Source organism: Enhydra lutris, unplaced genomic scaffold, assembly GCF_002288905.1.
Source record: "Enhydra lutris kenyoni isolate GAN:26980312 unplaced genomic scaffold, ASM228890v2 scaffoldscaffold33, whole genome shotgun sequence".
Taxonomy (NCBI): domain Eukaryota; kingdom Metazoa; phylum Chordata; class Mammalia; order Carnivora; family Mustelidae; genus Enhydra; species Enhydra lutris.
Window position 1 is genome coordinate 16508120 of NW_019154117.1, and position 22129 is coordinate 16530248.

General features: G+C 41.1%; 1 protein-coding gene across 2 annotated transcripts in view; it reads left to right on the forward strand.

Moving 5' to 3' along the window:
• The window catches only part of LOC111153546 (proprotein convertase subtilisin/kexin type 5), a 455156-nt gene that overhangs the window by 273933 nt on the left and 159094 nt on the right, over window positions 1–22129 (forward strand). For both annotated transcript variants that reach the window (XM_022512624.1, XM_022512625.1), the window contains exons 14-17: window positions 5545–5688; window positions 10512–10614; window positions 11920–12113; window positions 21625–21709. In XM_022512624.1, the coding sequence (XP_022368332.1) occupies window positions 5545–5688; window positions 10512–10614; window positions 11920–12113; window positions 21625–21709 (526 nt within the window). The remainder of the gene's footprint in view (window positions 1–5544; window positions 5689–10511; window positions 10615–11919; window positions 12114–21624; window positions 21710–22129) is intronic.

The following is a 22129-nucleotide window of genomic DNA, read 5'->3' on the forward strand; positions in this document are numbered from 1 at the left end:
AAGCCAACTTGTGGGCCTAGAGTATTCCTGGATACTTGGCACATGTGTCACCTTGGTAAGATGGCTAGAGCTATAGTGAGCACTGATCCAGGTATCCCAGTGTGCACCACGCTGGGACTGCCTTGGTGGGACAGCTGGGGCTGATGTGGGCTAGGGGTTTGGGGTTTATGGAGGTAGTAACTGACAAGGGCATCCAGACCATGTTCCTGTCTATGCTATCAAGGTGGAAGAGGAACGCAGACCATGGCACTCACCAGCCTCTCTGAGCCAGAGGGAGTTCCAGCAGCTCCCACAATTTGGCTGAGTTTCAGCTGGATCCTTTAAATTCCAGTTCCTCTTTTAAATGTTTAAAAGTGTGGGCTAAGGGCCCAGAGCTCACTAAGGCAGCAGAACAGCATTGGCTCTAGACCCTGCTCCTCTCCGTGCTATCACGGTGGAGGGGGAATGCAAACCGTGGCACTCATCAGCCCCTCCAACCTGGAGATATTTCCACAAATGCCCCTGCCGTTTGGTGGAGTTCTAGGGCTGGATCTTACATGTTCTAGTTGCCCTTTTAAACTGCTGCAGTTCATGGTGTTGGGGGAGGGCAAAGTCCCTTCATGACTCTGTCTCCATCTTTCTTGCCATTCTCTATGTGGTCTATCTCGTATGGAACCTGTTCAGTCAGCACTTAGTTCTACTTCAGGAGGAAGAGAATGAGTGTGTCTGTGGAGTTGGTGAATTCAGGGTCTTCCCACATCTTGAATTAGAAGTCCATAGGAAGGATTTTTTTTTTTAATCGTTGTCTTTGTTTTGTTAGACATTAGACCTATCTTGGGTTTTCATCCTTGGGCAGATTGCACTTTTGTACCAACATGTACAATAGATTTTTCTCATTCTGTATTTACACAGTGATTTCTTAACAGAAAGTTGCATCATCAACTGCAAAATCTCCTAAGTAATTTAGCAAATGGAAAACATTATGATAAGGGAAACATGACGGCCCAAATATGGCAATATCTGATGTGAACTGTGTTAGATTCTAAGGAAATAAGATTACATAATAAGTGAAACATAAAGGGATGAATTGCCCAACAAGTATGTCCCCAGTGGGCTTACAAGACATTTCAGAAAGGACACAAATGGAAATAATCAATTATGAGTCAGCATTCTTACAAGTATTATACAAGGGTAAATTTTAGATCCAAACTGATCTTAAGTTAAATGAGCCAGGTTTTAGGGTGACTGATGGATTGGATTTCCGACAGTGTCCTTGCATTATATGCTCCATTTGTATACCTGAGAGTTGCCAAAGAAAAATGTGTTCTCTTTTGCATTGCTCTGTAAAGGCAAGCGGGTCATGATTTCAGTTAGACATTCATTTCTTGCCACTATGTAACGTATAACACTTGGAATTCTGAGACGGAATGGCACCCTAATTATGAAAAGCATAGTCATTAACATGTAAGTCCAAGGAAAAGCTGACAGAGGGCAAACACATATAAACCAATGGGCTGGCCCAGTGCAAATGTCAAACAACAATGAATGTGGCATAGAATATGTTGATTTTTAAACTTAAAGGTTCTAAACTCTTGGAAATAAACAGGACGGTTGTTTCATATAATGGTTTAAGAACACTGCATTTGGGGCACCTGAGTAGCTCAGTTAGGCATCTGACTCTTTTTTTTTTTTTTTTAAATCTTTTTTTTTTTAAATTTTATTTATTTATTTGACAGACAGAGATCACAAGTAGGCAGAGAGGCAGGCAGAGAGAGAGGAAGGGAAGCAGGCTCCCTGCAGAGCAGAGAGCCCGATGTGGGACTCGATCCCAGGACCTGGGATCATGACCTGAGGCGAAGGCAGCAGCTTAACCCACTGAGCCACCCAGGCGCCCCAGGCATCTGACTCTTAATTTCAGTGCAGGTCATGATCTCAGGGTCACGAGATCAAGTCCCACTTTGGGCTCCACCCACCCCTGCTCGTGTACTCAGTCTCTCTAACAACAACAACAAACAGCATTTGGCTTCTGAATGGCTTTTCTTTTTTTTAAATTGAGATATAATTGATATGTAACATTATATTAGTTTCAGGCATACAACCTAATAATTTGATATTTGTACGTATTGCAAAATGATCACCACGGTAATTCTGGGTTTTCTTTAGATTCAGCATACAAGTGAGATCATATAATATTGTCTTTGACATTTCAATTCACAGAAGGCCCTCAAGATCCATCCATGTTTTCACAAATGGCAATATTTCCTTCCTTTTTATGAATGTGATTCTACTGTATTATTACCGCTGGTAAAAATACATTTTTATTACTTATCCATCAGTGGACACCTAGGTTGTTTCCATATCTTGACTATTTTGAATACCATGGGAGTACATATACTTTTACAAGTTAGTGCTTTTGTTTTCTTCAGATATACCCAGAAGTGGAATAACTGAATCATATGGTAGTTCTATTGTTAATGTTTTGAAAAACCTCCATACTGGTTTCCATCACAGCTGCACTGATTGACGTGTCCACCAAGAGTGCACAAGGGCTCCCTTTGCTCCACATCTTCACCAACACTTGCTAGATCTTGTCTTTTTAGTAATAGCCATTTTAATAGGGGCAGGGTGATACTGTGGTTTTCATTTGTATTTCCTTAATTGGTGATGTTGAACATCTCTTCACATACTTGCCGGCCTCATGTATGTCATCTTTGGAAAAATGTCTATTCATATTCCCAACCCATGTTTTAATCAGATTATTTTTCTGATACTGAGTTGTAGGAGTTCTTTTTATGTTTTGGGTATTAACCTCTCATGAGATACATGATTTGCAGATGTTCTCTCCCATTCAGTAGGCTGGTTGCCTTTTCATCTTGATGGCTTCCATTGCCATGCAGAGCTTTTTAGTTTGATATAGTCAGACTTATTTTCCTTTTTTTGGTTTTGCATTTGGTTAGATCCGAAAAAATTATCACCAAGACCGATGGCAAGGAGCTTATGACCTTTTATTATTATTATTATTACTGATTCCATCTCTTTACTAGTAATTTCTCTGATTAGATTTTCTGTTTCTTAATGCTTCAGTCTTAGTGGGTTATATAAGTCTAAAAATGTACCCATTTCTTCTAGATTGTTCATTTTCATTGATGATAGTCTAATACTTCATATTTTCATGGTTTTTATTTTTATTTTGGTCATAACTTCGCATCTTTTTTGTGTTTTTTTAGAGATAGTGTATGACCTGGGGGGTGGGGCAGAGGGAGACAGAAAATCTTTTTTTTTTATTTTATTTTTTATAAACATATATTTTTATCCCCAGGGGTACAGGTCTGTGAATCGCCAAATTTACACACTTCAAAGCACTCACCATAGCACATACCCTCCCCAATGCCCATAACCCTTAAGCAAGCTCCGTGCTCAGCATGAAGCCCAAAGTGGGGCTTGATCTCACCACCCTGAGATCATGACCTGAGCTGAAATCAAGACTTAGATGCTTTTGATTCTCTCTCTTCTGGGTGAGCTGAAGTATAGATCTGTCCATTTTGTTTACAGTCCTACGTTACCAGTAAACATAAGTCCTGCTGGCCACCGGTGCCAGCAACCAAGAGGTGTCCCCTGGCAGGCAGCCATAAAAATTTGGGTCCCAGATGAGTTCAGGTTCCTTCTGGGAGATACTAGTGAGTTGGAGCAAGACTGAGGGAGAGAGCCAAGATGGTGCCCGCTGGAGAGTATTTCAGTAGGCCCCTCGCCGTATGTAAAGATAACCAGATAAGCCTCTCTCACAGAAAGTCCGGACTTTGCAATTGGCTGCCTCTGCCTTGAGCCTTGGAGCTGGTGGGTCCACACAGGCAAGCTCTTTAACAACTAGTCCATTCACTGTAGCCTTGTGGGTCTCAAGCCCTATTCGTTTTCAAACCTCGAGGTCTTGGGGACTCGTCTCAGGTGTAGATCTTAAAAATTATGGTGGCCGATATGGGATTCAAACCTTCTTGCTTCTTGTGGAGAAACGTTGTGGGGTTTTGAGTCCTGATGGTGGGTCACAATGCCTGGGGTGGGGTTTATTGCAAGATTGTGTCTCGTCCTCTCTTGCCTGCTTTCATGCGGGTTTTTTGTTTGCCTCTTGTGTGGGAGCCACGCAGCCTGTTGGTTTTGTTTTCTCTTTCAGAGATTGTTCCCTGTATAGCTGTAGTCTCAGTGAGTCTGTAGGAAGAGGTGCCTTCAGGATCTTCCTACACTGTCCTCTTAAACTGGAACCCCCAGATGGGTTTTAATAGCCGTCTGTACTCTAGTGCCTTTGAGAAAATTATCAACTTCTATGCCTGTTTCCTCATCTCTGTACTGGGAATTCAAGCGCCTACCTCCCAATTGTTGTGAACATTGAATGGATTCAAACTTAATAAATGGATCAGCTGACACCTCAAGTTCACCAGTCCTGGGGCTGTGGCAGAACCCTGTCCCCCACCATGCCTGGATTCTCTGTATCTGGCTGAGTGGAGGAGGGACCTTCAGGGAGGTCCTGCTTCCTCCTAGCACGCTTCCATGTTTTTAATGGTTTTTGTCTTAATCACTTTGGCTTATGGTTGATTCTTTATATGAATCTTATTAAGCTTAGTGACCTGTAAGCAGTTTTTAAAAGAAGTAAGAACTAAAGCAAAATGTTCCTTGAGAACCTTCTCTGCAAAGGAGTTAAAACCTGTGGCTCCTGTCTCAAGGCACTCTTGACCAGAAAATGGTTCATTGCAGCACTGTCTGCTAGAACATTCTGCAGTGGTGGAAATACTCTGTCTTTATGCTATCCATTGTAGTGGCCATCGGCCACATATGGCTGTTGAGCATTTGAAATGTGGTTAGTATGACCAAGGAACTAAATTTTTAAATTTTAAGTAGCCAAATGTCTAGAGGGTATCAGTGGACAGCTCAGGTCTATAGCTTAGTATAGTGAAGTATTATTAAATGACTCATTCAGTTAGATGGAACAAAGTTGTTTTGTCTTTTCTATAAATTTTTTTAAAAATTTAAATATGGTATTTATATGTAGAAAGACAAAGACCTCTGTAAAAATTTGGGGTTCTCTTTTTAAACACCCATAATTTGAAATCAGCCCTTGGTCCAGCTGAGAGGCACTCACTTCTCAGTCTTATAAATGCTGATTAAATGAAGGCTTATATAGTCAGTACGTATGTGATAGGTCAGTTATTCTTCAACTGGTGGAAAATGTGCAATCCTAGCTCTGCACCTCATGCTAGGATTCATACGAAAATGCTTACCACAACTCTTTTGCTTTTTCTTTTTTTTTTTCTTTTTAAGATTTTATTTATTTATTTGACAGAGATCACAAGTAGGCAGAGAGAGAGGAGGAAGCAGGCTCCCTGCTGAGCAGAGAGCCCAGTGTGGGGCTCGATCCCAGGACTCTGGGATCATGACCTGAGCCGAAGGCAGAGGCTTTAACCCACTGAGCCACCCAGGCGCCCCCCTCTTTTGCTTTTTCTTAATGAGAAGGAATGAAATTGTAAAGCTCAAGAGTGAGTGTGGGGTCATGCTAGGATTTCATTTTTGTTTCTCAAGGAAAATTGAAAGAATGGTCTTTGGTCCTCTATGGTACCTCTGTGCAGCCATACTCACCAACCAACGAGTTTCCTAAAGTAGAACGCGTCCGCTACAGCCGAGTCGAAGACCCCACCGAGGACTACGGCACAGACGATTATGCAGGTGAGCTGGCTTCCAGCGGGGACGGAGGCTCAGGAAATAACTCCTGTACATCACCCCACCATGCACAGATCAGCTTCTAGCGATACTCTGATATATTTTCTTCCATCTTCTTTTCTAGTCCTCCCCAAATATTTGCATGTGTATATTCACACAGCACTGTTGTTCTCTTCAAAGCAAAAAGCACACTGTAGAGAGTTTTCATATTCTTTTTCTTTCTCTTGTGGTTATTAAGAGCATATTTCCCTGGTGTCACATATCCTCACAACAGATATTTAAAAGACAGTGTAGTAGTCCATCCCACGATTGTACTACATTTTATACATAATCTGGGATGTGTAGTTTGCTGGGAGTTTTACATTCTTTTAAATAAGGTTTGGATGAACATCATTATTTTATCAGTCCTTGTTTATATCTTTAATTATTTCCTTAGAATGGAGTTCTGAGAATTACTGCATCAAAGGGAATAATCAGTTTGAGAGCTTGGATACATTTTGTCACATTCCTTTCCAGACAAGATGTACCAGTCTATGCTGGGACCAGCTGTGCCTTTATTATACTCCTTCTCCTGCCAAAATGGAGTAGAAACAAAGTAAAAAACAAAAAAAAAAACAGAACATTTTAAAAGTTTTATAGCTTTATTAGTAAATCATTTTTCCTCCTTAGTTCTAGGAATTAAACATAATTGTATTGTACCCATTTTTCTATTCAAATTGGCACCAGTTTTCTTATCTCTCACATTTTTCCATACAGTAGTTCCCCCTTACTTGTTTCCTAGTAGTAATACCACTACTACTAAGTAGTATCCCATTACTAATGGTCAGGAAGCTGATGATCTTCTGATAAATCATCGGGTCAGTAACAGCTTTATGCTACATTACCATGCCTGTACCAGTGCCCTGACTTCATTTCATCATGCAGGCTTTGTATCATCTCACATTGTCACAAGAAGATGGACAGATACAAGATTTTATGGTATATTGATATAATTGTTCTCTTATTAGTTTCTCACTATGCCTAGTTTAAAAATTTAATGTTATCACAGGTTTGGATATGTAGGAAAAAAGCATGGTATATATAGGGTTTGGTACTATCCGTGGTTTCAGGCATCCATTGGGGGGCTTAGAAGCTATCCCCTGCAGGTAAGTGGGGGGAGGAACTATTATATTTCCTGAAAACATTTCCTCAGTTATTAAATGTAGGGTTTTTTTTTAAGATTTTTTTTTAAATTTATTTATTTGACAGACAGAGATCACAAGTAGACAGAGAGAGGAGGAAGCAGGCTCCCCGCTGAGCAGAGAGCCCGATGCGGGACTCGATCCCAGGACCCTGGGATCATGACCTGAGCCGAAGGCAGAGGCTTTAACCCACTGAGCCACCCAGGCGCCCCTAAAATGTAGTTTTTTGTTTCGTGTTCTGTTGTTTTGACCAAAAAAAAAAAAAGGAGTGTAAGGTTTATAGTTTCAGATCTCACTTGTATTTTTTTTAAAGAAGTTTTAATCTTTAAAATCAACTGAATATCCACATGCATTTTTTCTTCTAATCTCTGCTTTTTAAATTTGGCCATTAAGTCATCTGGAACTTATTTTGGTTTATGATATATACTATGAGATAAAATTGTCTTTATTTTCCACATAGACTAACATTATTGGCTGGGTTATCATCCCATTTTTAAATATTTATTGGAGAGGGAGAAGCAAACTCCCCACTGAGCAAGGAGCCCGACACTGGGCTCAATCCCAGGACCCTGAGATCATGACCTGAGCTGAAGACAGATGCTTAACTGAGCCACCCAGGCACCGCAGGGTCTTTCCTTTATAATAGTAGAATAAATTCTTAAACCAGGGTATCTTCTGGTACCCCCGTTTCTGATTTTTTAATCTCACTCCAGTAACACCCACAATATATTTTACTCTCTGTTGAATATTTTGTTTTCATAGTAATTCTTAAGTCCATCTCTAAAGATTCCATTGGAATTTAATGTGAATTTACATGCAGTCCCATGGGAAGAATTGTTTAGGTAAGAATTACTTTTATAATACACAAGTCTTTCTATCCAAAACACAGACCATGTCCCATTTTACCAAAATCTTTTAATTTTATGTTCTATTCTTCTTTTTAGTGTTATTCCTACATATTTTGGGGTCGTGTTGCTGTTATAATGGAAAAGATGCCGTATTCTCTAACTGGTATCTGCTGGTATCTAGGAAATCTATTGGCCATTGCATATTTATCTTCTATCAGGCCATTCTGCTCAACTTTTATTAATTATGTTTTAGAGTTGATTTTCTGGGGCAATTATAGGTATTACAGCCATATCATCTGTATTTTTTTTTTTGAAAGGATTTGATGTATTTGAGAGCGGGAGCACAAAGCAGACTCCCTGCTGAGCAGGAAGCCCCACGTGGGGCACGGTCCCAGGACCCATGATATCATAGCCTGAGCCAAAGGCAGACATTAAACCAACTGAGCCACCCAGGGACCCCTCTGATTTCTGTCTTGCTGCGCTACCACTTAAAGGGGCATTCAGTGCTCCTGGGATATGACATAACACTTAATGAACTAAAGATAGAAGTACTTCATTAATCACCTTAGCAGAATATCGTAAACATGCACATAGTTCCTTTTGTTCTCAACAGGTAGTATCCCAGAGTCCATCATAAGCTGGAATAATTCAAGCAAGCTGAGGTAACCGGAGCTCAATCGTGTTAGATTATCTCATTTTGTTTTGAGCTTGTAACATTACTATTCCCGTGATAACTAGCAAACCATTTCATCTTCTCTGTTAGGAGAAAGGACATCCAAAAACATAAACTGAGCCTAATAACCTGTTGCTATATGCCTTCTGGTAGGTTTCCAATTCACATTCTGGGAATCTCAAAATTCTAAACAAACGGTTTTCTATCTCTGTGGTTTTTCTCATTACCTCTCCAAAATATCCACATTGGCACTTGTGAGAGAACAAAGACAATTATTTCATTATTACCCTGCAACCTAGAATGCTAAACTGCATCTGGGACAGTTTAAGATTACAAAAGACACAGCACAGCCTGTGAACTGGCCATACAGAGCCCTTTGGCACGTATAAAGCGTAAGTTTAGCGTGGGGCTGGTTAATTGCAGAAATCATCTGGTGAAAATTTAGGGCCACCCATGTTTCCTTTTTTTCAGAGCTGTGACTTTCACCTTCATGAAGAAGTCATCCTGGCTAAAGGCACAGATGGCATTATCATAACCAGATTCCTAGTACTGTTTCCTCAAATTCCAGGGGCTGTAGGACCCATAGCTGGCTGAGTTCCAACCCGTACATAGAGACTCTCTCTCCTGTTGTATCATAGCAGAGAGCTGATAGGTCCTAAGTTACACTAGCTCTGGAATTCTATTTAGAGATCAGTTTTAAGGCTTGGGAGAACACAGGGGAGCTGGATTAAGAAGGTGGACCCATGTTGATGATGCTGGACAAGCCACTCTAATTCTTAAAAAGTCTGTTTTCTCACCAGGTAAATGAGGGTGTTTGAATACTAGATTTTTCTCTAAGTCATTCCTCCGAGGTTCTACCATTTCAGTAACCGTAGAACAGAGTCCTGTAATGACCAAAGGAGATCAAGGTTCAACAGTAAATCCTTTTGATTTAAATAAGTATTTCCGACATATCAACTTACTGTTTGTACATTCTGTGCATGTTTATTACTAGTTAAAATCATGTGAATTTTTAACCGGAAAGAGCTTGAAGATTACAAGCCCAAAAGTCCTAAAGTATGGACAACAAGGAAAAAGGGAGTTAGTCCAAGCAAGCAAAAGGTCTAGCCCATGTCATTAGAAAGCTTTTCATCAGTTATAAAAATCTCCCATCTTTTTGGCATTTTTTTCTTCCTGTGAATTCTAACTCTAGACCAAAGAATATGTCATGAAAGATTAGCAACCTTCATCCTAGGTCTGGAATTCTTTAAGCTTGCTTGCATTTTTAAACATGTATGTCCAGTTTTCTTTTGTTGAGTTGCCCACCAGCCTGTGGGTAAGACACAACTTTAAATCTGGGCCTTCAGTACCTGCTTTGTAATCCCAGACCAGACACTGATAACCTCGCACCAGATGCCATAATGATGTTTCTTGCTGGCTACAGCATCTCAGAGGTATTCTGTGATTTTAATGACCATGGGCAAGCCAGACAATCTGGTCCAGGCGTGGAATAATCAGCTTTCTTTTTTCTGTCAACAGCTTAACTTCTCATTTTTCTGTAAATCCAACATTTTTATCATGATGTGTATTTAATTGCCATCAGTTCTCTTCCAGTTGCCACAATGACATTGTTCATTGGAATTCTGAGATATGTGTTATCTCCCACAAGGCAGCCATCTGTGCTTTTTTGAAGCCCAGGCCATGACTGGATTTTCATTCCTGATACTTAGGTAATTGAGGTTTTCCCCCTAAAACGCCAGGAGTTCATCTCCATGCACAGAGCCATGGTACACATTATTCCTCCTCCTTAAAACCTCTCACTGCATAAGGAAGAAGAAAGGTCTCCTTTTATACTTTTATTTTATTTTTTTTTAAAGATTTTATTTATTTATTTGACACACAGAGAGAGATCACAAGTAGGCAGAGAGGCAGGCAGAGAGAGAGGAAGAAGCAGGCTCCCTGCTGAGCAGAGAGCCCGATTCGGGGCTCGATCCCAGGACCCTGGGATCATGACCTGAGCCGAAGGCAGAGGCTTTAACCCACTGAGCCACCCAGGCGCCCCTCCTTTTACACTTTTATACCAAATTCAAGGTAAAACAGACTTGTTTTAAAGTGTTTTCCAAGTTTTTTTTTTTTTTTTTTTTTAAGGTCCCTGTGACCCTGAGTGCAGTGAGGTGGGCTGTGACGGGCCAGGACCAGACCACTGCAATGACTGCTTAAACTACTATTACAAGCTGAAAAACAACACGAGGTAAGAATCAGCCTGAGTCCGATCCCCCCTGCTGTGTGCTCCCAGCGGTCCCATGGGCTGCACTGAAGCCATGTCTGCTGACGTTCTCCTCCCAGGACCTAAGCTGAGAACAGAGGCTGCTGCCCTAGCCACCGCCTCCTGGCGTCATTCCAAACGCTGAAACCCATACTCAGTGTCCCTGTATGCTGCCAAGCTGCAAATGTCTTTACTCACATTTGGAAGGGCCGTAGGGGAGCGACTAGCGCCACACAGGACTGCTCTTCCCTCTAGACCTTTCCATCCATGGATGTCTGACGCTAGACCTCTGTTGGCCCTTCATGAAAACGCCAGCATGCAGCCCAACAGATGCTTTCCCGCATTCCTGTGTGGCAGAGGTGCCGGCCCTGCTCATCCTCCCTATTCCACTCTGGGCCCTGAGGCAGACCTGCTTGGTTACCATAACTCTGAGCCCCCAGTGTCTGCCTTGAGTTGTGCAGATCTGTCCACAGGGAGGCTGCTGGGGCAGTGATGGCCCGTCAAGAGGCTATCTGCTTCAGAGCCCTGCCCCCCTTTCCCTCCTCCTTCAGGGAAGACTTACTACAGGAGCTGACTTGCCATGAGTCCACACTTCAGCCATCCAGACAGACCCAGACACGTTCTAGTTTACATGCATGCTGGCATTTCAGTTCCTTAAAGGAAGGGCCCTTGGCTACTGTAGGACCTGTCATTGCTGAGACCAGCAAAATGCCTAACATTTTACTTGGTACTCAGTAGTAAATATGTGTTGAATGAATAAACAAAGAGCTGTCCTTCAGTTAAGGAAGTTCTTTTTTTTTTAAATGTATCATAACCAAGTTTAAATATATTTAGATGAATTTAGACAATAACCCACAGCCACTGCCCCTAGCTCAGAGGATCCGTGGGACAGCACACACAAACAGAAGTAACCGCTTATTAGCAAACTTTTTTGTATAAAATGGTGGTTCCCACATAGTTTCCCTCAACCCCATGCCACGACCTTCCTCTTGAGCCTCTAGTTTCTAACCATCATCGCCTTTAAAGAGCTAGTCCCGAACCTGAAAATGGTTTGGACCAAGACATGCCTTCCTTAGCGGACTTGGTATTGGGAGGCTGCCTTGCTGCCTGAGCACCCTACACAGGAAAGAGCTTCGACCAGCAGAATTTGGCTCTTTGGATATGGTGTTACCGTCATGTTTTAAAAAGGATTTTTGAGATCAAGGCTGCTGTTGGTTGAGCATCTCCCAGAGTGCCCAGGACTCCGTCTCTGGTGATGCTGCCCTTCTTTCTTATCATCCCACAATGCAGGATCTGTGTCTCCAGCTGCCCCTCTGGCCACTACCATGCTGACAAGAAGCGATGCAGAAAGTGTGCCCCCAACTGTGAGTCCTGCTTTGGGAGCCACGGTGACCAATGCCTGTCCTGTAAATATGGATACTTCCTAAATGAAGAAACCAGCAGCTGTGTTCTCCACTGCCCCGATGGATCATACCCAGACCCCAGTGAGTCGATTTCAAATATTTGGGTTTTAGAGAGGAAATAGAAGGTTTTCATTTGAATGACATTAAGAGGGAAATTGAGGCCTTGCTTATATCTAATAGGATCTAACCAGGTTTTAAGAGAACACATTAGAGTTGTAAAAAAAAAAAATCATTTGTATAAAAATGCTTATAACTAACTAACTGTCAGGGACTCCTCAGGGCCCCTCCCCACATTCAGTGATTTGCTAGGAAGACCCACAAGACTTACCATGTAGTTGCACCCACGAGCTCATAGTTACCATGTAAGATCAGGAAGAGGTACATAGGACAACGGATGCAGAAAACCAGCACTAGCTTCTTAGTTTTCCCCCAAGATGAATTTAAATCCCCCAGCAACAACTGGTTACAACATGTGTGAAATGTAGGCTACCTTTCAATGTGGGAACCTCCTTAGAGCCTCAGTGCCCCGGGTTGTTGTCACGAAGACACTGTCTAGCTGGCACATACCAAAATTCCAGGCTCCTACAAGGAAAGCAGATGTTCAGCATAAACCATATTGTTTGTACAGTTTAGGCACCATGAGCCACTCTTACCAGGTAGGTTGGTGGAAACCCTCTTGAAATCCAACTCCCAGATTCTAGCCATGGGCCAGCTTCAGATGCAGGCTTTCAAAAGATAGCAGGCGAACCTGCTTTTTTCCATAGAGTAACCAAACGAACCAGGCCGGTATGGTATCAGTGTTATATTTCAGAAAGTTTAGAATTAGACATGTGTCAAAAACTACTAATGAAGGGCCATTAAGAAGGAAACCTTTAAAGTGATAAATGGAGTCAAATGCTATCAGGTATCCCAGCCCACTATGAAAGGCAAAATGAAATCCATTTGCTGAGTTAGAGACAAAACTGAAGAATTTCCAGAGCGAGTAGAGTAGGAGGATCCTGAACTCACCTTGTCCCTCAGACATACTGAGATAACGCTACGTTTGTTCACCTAATTGAAAGGCACCTGGAGTCTGGCAGATCAGACTGGCCACGGTTAACGGTAGAGAGAAGGCCACCTTGAAAAGGGTAGGTAGGATGGAGACATAGTTGGAAATCACACCCCGGGTGCCACTAACTACAAACAGGATGGGACATCATGAGTGTGGAGGAGAGGATCTGACTCCACACAGGGCACGCCCATCACTAGGAAGAGGAGCCCCCCCCCCCCCCGCCCCCGCCACCATGTCTGGCTTTAGAAACCAGGAGAGCTTAACTCGAGTGGGCCTTAGTTACAGGAGAGCCTGAAGGCAGTAGGAAATGGAGTCTCCATCATCCTTAAAGATCCAGCATACTAAATAACGCAGCCCAGACAGCACAGCAGAAGCAGTTTGAGAAGTGTCTGCGATTTTAAGTGAAGGAGATACATTGACTAATCTGTCCCGGGCAGGGAGGCACAGAATATTTCTCTAGAAAGAAAGTGCTGGTAGATGGCATTCCTCTCCCCAACACCCCGTCCCCAAGCCCTAGCCAGCTGGATGTTGGTGAAACGTAGCGCGGACACTCTCCGTCTACTTCGCTATAGCGCTATATGCTCTTCCCTATCCACGCCAGCTGGCAGTCCTCCCTTCAAAGTGGCCCCTGCCCCACCATACCTACTTGGAGGGCGCCGCTCCCAACTGCCTCACGCCCTGGGGAGTGGGAGAGAAGCCACTCTAACAGCACACTTGCAGTCCCCGCAGTGGAGCTCACAGCTGGCTGCGCAGGAAACAAGCCCTGCCCATGAGTGTCCCCGTCACTGAGCCAGAGGGACTAAGTGCAGACAGCTGGGCTCCCTGCTGGCCCAACTCGCCAAGCCTGTCATCGTTTTAGACCGCCCTCAGCCCTACCCAGGACACTGAGAGCCGGCAGAGGGCATCACTGCGGCGGGCTGGGCTGAAGGCGCTTGCCACTTAGCCACAATAGGGAGGCGCACAGAGCCCACACCGAGGACACCCATGGAATGCCTGGTGTTCTGGTAACCAGGGTGTGGCTGCACTATAGAACACCACAGGAGCTCTTCTGAAAACAAGGCCACTACTTTCAAGACCAAGAGACATAGCTGACCGTCCTACTACTTTAAAAACAAACACCAAGAGACAAAATGAGACGGAGGAATATGTCCCAGATGAAAAAGAGACAAAATCACAGTAAAACAGCCAAATGAAATGGGAATACACAATATGTGTGATAAAGGATTCAAAGTAATTATCACTGAGATACTCACTAGACTTGAGAAAAGAGCCAAGGATCTCAGTGAGACCTTCAAGAAAGAGACAGAAAATGTAAAAAAAAAAACAAAACAAAAAACCAGAGCTGATAAATTTAATAAATGAAATAAAAATACACTAAATGGCATCCACAGTAGCTCAGAAGATGCAAAGAAGACATCAGTGGTATGGAAGATGGTAATGGAAAACAACCCAGCTGACAACAACAAAAAAGAATAAAAAATGAGAATAGGTTAGGGGAACTCTGTGGCATCATCAAGCATAATAACATGCACATTTTGGGGATCCCAGAAGGAGAAGAGAGAAGAAGGGGCAAAAAACTTATTTGAAGAAATAATAGCTGAAAACCTTCTTTCCCGAACCTGGGGAAAGAAGCAACATCCAGGTCCAGGAAGAAGAACCCCTACCAAAATGAACCCACAGAGGTCCACAGCAAGACACACAATAATTAAAATGGCAAAAAGTGATGATACAAGGGAAGGCAAATAAGGCTATCAGCTGACTTTCAGCAGAAACTTTGTAGGCCAGAGAGGAGTAGCATGCTTTATTCAAAGTGCTAAAACAAACAAACAAAAACCTACAACCAAGAATACTCTGCCCAGAAAGTACAGAATTCAAAACAGAAGGAGAGAACAGTGTTTTCCTGAAGAAGAAAAGTTAAAGGAGTTCATCCCACTAAATCAGGCTTACAAGAAATCTTAAAGGGAATTCTTTAAATGGAAAGAATAGGCCATCGTGTAAAGAAAAAATTATAAAAGCAGAAAAATTTTAGAGGTAAAAGCTAAACAGAGTAAAAAATAATCACTTATAAAGCCACTGTGGAGTTTAAAACACAAAGTAATACAATCAATATCTAGAAAAATTAGACAAGGGAGATATAAAGTAAAACATCACATACATAAAACATGGAAGTGGGAGTTAATTTTAGTAGTTTTACAATGTGTTGAACTCAAGCAACCCTCAATTCAATATAGAATCCAGTGGAAACCACAACTCAGAGACCTGTGATATACACAAAGAAATAGAGAAAGAATCCAACCATATCACTAAGGAAAACTGTCAACTCACAAGGAAAGTAAGCAAGGGAAAAAGGAAGGAATCAGGAAGAACTCCAAAAACTACTTTCAATGTAAGTAAACTAAATACTTCAATCAAAAGACATACAGTGAATAAATAAGAAAATATTACCCATCTATATGCTGCCTACAAGAGACTCACTTCACACATAAGGACACATCCTGCAAGTGAAGAGATGAGAAAACATAAGCCATGCAAATTGAGGTGGGAAAAGGAACAACTCAGGGTAGCAATACACATTCTTTTCAAGTGCACATGAAACATTCTCTGGTATATATAACATGTTGGGTCATAAAGCAAATCTCACTGTATTTAAGAAGACTGAAATCATATCAAGCATGTTTCCCAACTTAAATGGTATGAAAGTAGAAATCAATTTTACAAGAGAAAAATGGAAGGGAAAAAAAACCCAGATACATGGAGGTTAAACAACATGCTAATTAACCAAAGTCCATGAAGAAAAAAAAAAAGATGAAATCAAAAATGCATGGAAAAAAGTGAAAGACAATAGTCTAAACTCTTTGGGAATTAGCAAAAGCAGTTCTAAGAGGGAAATTTATAGTGCTATTAGGGGACTCAAAAAAACGAGAAAAATATCATGTAAAGAACCTAACCTTAAGCCTAAAGGAACTAGAAAAAGGAGAAAGGAACTAGAAAAAGAACAAAGTCCAAAGCCACTAGAAGGAAATAATAAAGATTAGAGCAGATTTAAATGAAATAGAGACCAAAAAAAAAGATAAATGAAACTAAGACCTGGTTCTTCAGGAAGAAAACAAAACTGATAAATCTTTAAACAGACATCAAGAAAAGAGAGGAGACTCAAAGTCAGAAATGAAGGAGGAGAAATAATATCAAAGAAATACGAAGAATTATAAGAAAACATTGAAAAATTATCTGCCAAACAATTGGACAATCTAGAAGAAATGGATAAATTCCCAGAAACCTACAATTTTCCAAAATTAAATCAGGAAGAAAAAGAAAATCTGAGCAGACCAATTACTAGTAATGAAATTGAATCAACAGTTAAAAACTCCCAACAAACAAAAATTAAGGACCAGATGAATTCACAGGTGAATTCTACAAAACATTTAAACAAGAGTTAATACCTATTCTCAAATGATTCCAAAAAATAGAAGAGGAAGTAAAACTTCTAAAAGCATCTATGAGGCCGCATTCCCTTGATCCCAGAGCCAGACAAAGACCTTATATAAAAAGAAAACTACGGGCCATTATCTCTGATGATAACAGATGCAAAAATCCTTAACAAAAGAATAACAAACCAAATTGAATAGTACATTTAAAGAAAAACATTTAGGACGATCAAGTGGGATCTATTCCAGAGAGGGAAGTGTGGTTCAATATTCACTAATCAATATGACATCACATAAATGAGGAAGAATAAAAAAATATATGATCATCTCAACAGATGCTGAAAAAGGATCTGACAAGATACAACATGCATTCGTATTAAAACTTCTCAAAAATGTGGGGTTCAGGGGAACATACCTCAACATAATAAAAGCCGTATTTGATGAACCCACAACTGACATCATACTCAATAATGAAAACTGAGAACTCTTCCTCTAAGACAAAAACAAGACAAGGATGTCCACTCTCACCACTTTTATTCAACATAATATTGGAAATTCTAGCTGCAGCAGACAAGAAAAAGAAATCAAAGACATATGAATTGGTAAGGAAGAAGTAAAACTGTGACTATTTGCAGATAACATGATACTATACATAGAAAATGCTAAAGACTTCACCAAAAAACTATTGGAACTGATAAATGAATTCAGTGAAGTTTCAAGATACAAAATAATGAAGTAGCAAAAAGAAATGAACGTAACAATCTCATTTGTAAATTGCACCAGAAAGAATAAGATACCTAGAAATAAATTTAATCAAGGAGGTAAAAAACCTGTATTCTGAAAACTGTAAGACACCGATGAAAGAAATTCAAGATGACACGAACAAGTAGATAGATACACCATGCTCATGGATTGCAAGAATATTGTTATACTACCCAAAGCAATCTACAGATTCATTGCAATTTCTATTCAAAATACTAAAGCATTTTTCACAGAACTACAGCAAATAATCCTAAATTCTGTATAGAACCACTAAAGACTCTGAGTAGCCAAAACAATACTGAGAGAGAAGAACAAAGCTGAAGGTATCACAATCCCAGATTTCAAGATCGCCTACAAAGGTATAGTAATCAAAACAGCATAGTGCTGGCACAAAAATTAGACACAGATCAATGGAGCAAGATAGAAACCCCGGAAATAAACCAACATCTATTTGTTCAATTACTCTATGACAAAGGAAGCAAGAATACACAATGGAGAAAAGATGGTCTCTTCAGTACATGGTGCTGGGAAAACTGGACGGCAGAATGCAAGAGAAGGAAACGGCACCACTTCCTTACCCCATACACAAAAATAAATTCAAAATGGAATAAACACCTAAATGGGAGACCTGAAACCATAAAAGTCGTAAAAGAAAGCATAGGCAGTAATTTCTGGAACATTGCCCTTAGCGACGTATGTATGGATAGGTCTCTTCAGGCCCAGGAAGCAACAGCCACTATATAGGAACTTCACCAAAATGAAAAGCTTTTTCACACTAAAGAAAACCATCAACAAAATAAAAAAGCAACCTAGTGAATGGGAGAAGATACTTGCAAATTATGTATCTGATAAGGGGTTAATATCTAGAACCTATAAAGAACGTATACGACTCAACACCCAAAATACAATGCAATAAAAAAAAAAATGGGCAGAGGATCTGAATAGAAGTTTCTCCAAAGAAGATACACAGATGGCCAACAGACATATGGAAAGATGTTTAGCATCACTCATCATCAGGGAAGTGCAAATCAAAACCACAATGAGAGACCCCTCACGCTCACACATTTTAGAATAGCTCTCAAGAAAGAACACTAGTCAGTATCAAGAAACAAATTGCAACAAGTGTTGGCAAGGATGGAAAGAAAAGAGAACCTTAATGCACTGCAGTGGGGCTGTAAACCGGTGCGGCCACTGTGGAAAACAGGGTGGCAGCTCCTCAAAAGATTCAAATCAAACGCCATAAAATCCAGGAATCCCACTATGGGAATTTGCCCAAAGAATACAGAAATGCCAATTAAAAATAATGTATGCACCCCTATGTTTATTGCAACATTATTTACAATAGCCGAGGCATGCAAGAAACCCAGGTGTTCACTGATAGATGAACGCATAAAGGAATATCCATTCATCATACACACACACATACACAATGGAGTATTATTCAGCCATTAAAAAGAATGAAACCTTGCCATTTGCAACAACATGCATGAAGCTAGAGAGTATAATGCTCAGTCAGAGAAAGGAAAATACCACAGGATTTCACTCTAAGAAGCAAAACAAATGATCCAAGGGAAAAGAGACAAACCCAAGAAGCAGACTCTTATCTATAGAGAGCAAAGTGATAGTTACCAGAGGGGCGTGGGAGGAAGAGTGAAACAGGTGATGGGGATTACGGTGTACACTTGTCCTGATGAGCACTGGGTGGTATATGGAAGTGCTGAATCACTGTATTGTACACCTGAAACTAATATAATACTGTATATTAACTACACTGGAATTTAAAACTTGTAAAAAGTGGCATACACACACAAACACAGTGGAATATTACCCAGCCATATAGGAGAGTGAGATTTTGCCATTAGTGACGACATGGATGGAGCTATACGGTATTATGCTAAGTGAAATAAATCAGACTGAGAAAGACAAATACCATAGAATTTCACTTGTATGTGGAAGCAAACAAACAAAAATAAAGACCCTTAAATACAGAGAACAACCGGTGGTGGCCAGAGCAGAGGTGGATGGAGGGATGGGCAGAAAAGATAAAGGGGAGGTACAAAGTTCCAGTTATCAAATAAGGAAGTCACAGAGGTGAAAAGTACAGCTAGGCAGTATCGTCCATAATACTGTAATAACACTGCACGGTGACGGATGGGGACTGCAGTTACCGTGGTCAACAGTGAGTAATATATGGAATCATCAAATCAGTCTATTCTATATCTGCAACTAATATAACATTGTTAATTATACTTCAATTAAGAAATGAATAATTTCCTACCAGGCAATACAAATCGAATTTGAGGGGCTTTTTCCACACAGAAATCTTTTGCAACAAACAAAAATCTGTAAATGAACACGTCACTTCACTTCAGGAGTCTGGGCCCTAATCAGTCATCATTAGGAAACAAACAAAGGTACATTCACTGGAGAATTAAGTAATCCTTGGGCTTTCCTACCTGTTAGTGCTCCGGTAGCACCCTTCTGCTTTATTTCTGAATTCTCGGTAACTAACAAGCATGTCACACCATGGTGCATGACGACGCTGATTATCTCCTGTTTCTGCACGACCTAAGAAAGAAGACCCAAGTGTAAATGAATAAGAGTTGTGTTTCAGAAATCAGGCAACAATATTCTTAAGAAGTCAGAGTCCCTTGACTCAAAGGCAAGCATTTTTTTCCAGAAGGCAAATGGAGTCTCACTTTACCCTATAGAATGGTGGGTAGGATTTCCGTGTAGTTCCTTTTCCCCCAAAATTTGGAACATGAGCGTCATCCTGATAGAGAAAGGAAAAATAAGAGTGGGGAGGGGAGTGTGAGGGATCCCCAGAAATAAGCAGTATTTCTTGTAGAAAAAATTCAAAATTCTATCCAGAAGGCGGAATCTTGGCAAAGAAATTTGGTCTGAGATGGTGCATAACAGGATAGAGATAACAGAGTCAGTCGTGTCCCCAGAGCCTGGGACGTTTGTAGTGGAGGAAGACTGTTCAGACAGTGGCTTTACTGATACGAGTGGTCTCTGCTTCTCTCTCCTTCCGTGTAACTGACTTTTGTTATATTTTCCTCCTGAAGACACAGTGATCAGATATGATCATGACTGGTAATAATTACTGTCAACACATTTACAGTGCTTTCAAATTCACACAGTTCCCCTGAGTAATTTCATTATCCCCTCAAGATAGTTACCTGAAAGGTCAGCATCACTGGAATGTCTGTGGAGCAGAGAACAGAGACCCTGAACTTGCCCACCGGAAATACTAAAAGCAGAATTCATATCTAGGTCCTTGGACTTCAGATCCTGTGCCATGTCCAGGAATCTCAATGGCAGAGTGAAGGGAAGACTATGTGGGGACTACCATAAGATTATAAAGCACTTCGTATTTCATGGGGAAGGGTAGGGGAGGCTCAGACTCGAGAAAGGAAGTGGACCTTTGGGAGGTCCTTATAGGAATCCATTAAAGTAGTATTCCTCCATGGAACCTTGAAGAACGCTAACATTTAAGGAGTAGGTGGAGGACAAGAAGCCTGTGAACAAAGCTCATTCAGTCCTACACATACACGTGGTTATAACTCACTTGCAGCTCAGAGATGGTATTGAGAATCACCGTTTTTCACTATTGCATAAGCATACATTTGCCATTTTTTTCCAATGGGGATTGATCGGTCTTTGGGATTAAACAGGAAAACCATATTCATGGTGTATTTGCTCCAATCCAGTGTATTTCTATTCTCCAGCATGGAGACGTATCTGAACTATAATAACATATCAATGTCACAGCCACTATGAAGTATGCAACACTATTCTAGGCAATACAAGAAATACATTATCAACCCTTACTACCCTGCCATCTTAAATGCAGATTCCCTTCTCTGGTGGCGTTCTTCAGAGCGGTCTACACGCTGTGAGCATGGGGGCCCGCCTTTCCATCCCACAGCCCCAGACACCGCTTCTCAACCCCGACATCCTAGCATTGCCCCAGCGTCTTTGTTAGTGGGACTGTCATCCTCAGAAGTGGGGAAACCCCGCTTGGGGGAGAGAAAAAGGCGGGGGGAAGCCAATCAGCTATTCAACTAAGAAGTCAACGGGCTGTGGTTCCTTTGTCTGCAAAATGGAAGATGTGAGGCATGTCCCATCCTGCGTTTTCCTACCTTTGTTCACTTTGCTGGAAAGTGAGAGCAAACGTGCAGTGTGGGGCTGTTCATAAAATATTCGGCTCAAGGTCACGTACGGGTACTGTCGTGTACATTCGCAAACATCAGAACGTCTTCACCCGCTTTTATGGAATCCAATGACCAACTGATTTATAACTGTTACTTTTGTGTGTATGTGTTGTGTTGTGTTGTTCTGTTTTTAACAGAGAAAAATCTTTGCCGGAAATGCAGTGAAAACTGCAAGACTTGTACTGAGTTCCACAACTGTACAGAATGCAGGGATGGGTTAAGGTAAGAGAGTGAAGGATCTTGTTAAGTCACACAGCCCAAGGAATTTCTCAGTATAAACACAATATGTAAAAAAGTAATCCTCTTACCATCACCCTTGGTTTGACTCCCATTCAAACACCTGATTTGCTATTTGCATTATCTTTACCATTATATGTGACAAATTGGATGCCATCTTCGCTAAGGGAGGTTCACACACCAAGGAAAATTCTCTTCAGAAAAGATGGCTCTGATACACATAAATAAAAACGGCTTTTTGAGAGGTTTTCTCAGTGCTTTTTGGCCAGCACAGCGCCCCCGTCAAGGATTAATGTGTAGGTAATACCAATGAATTATATTTAATCCTCCTGATTCATTCCTTTGATGGTCAGAAACTCTTCCCTTATCTGTATTATTCTCTCCATATAGCCAATCATGCTCTTA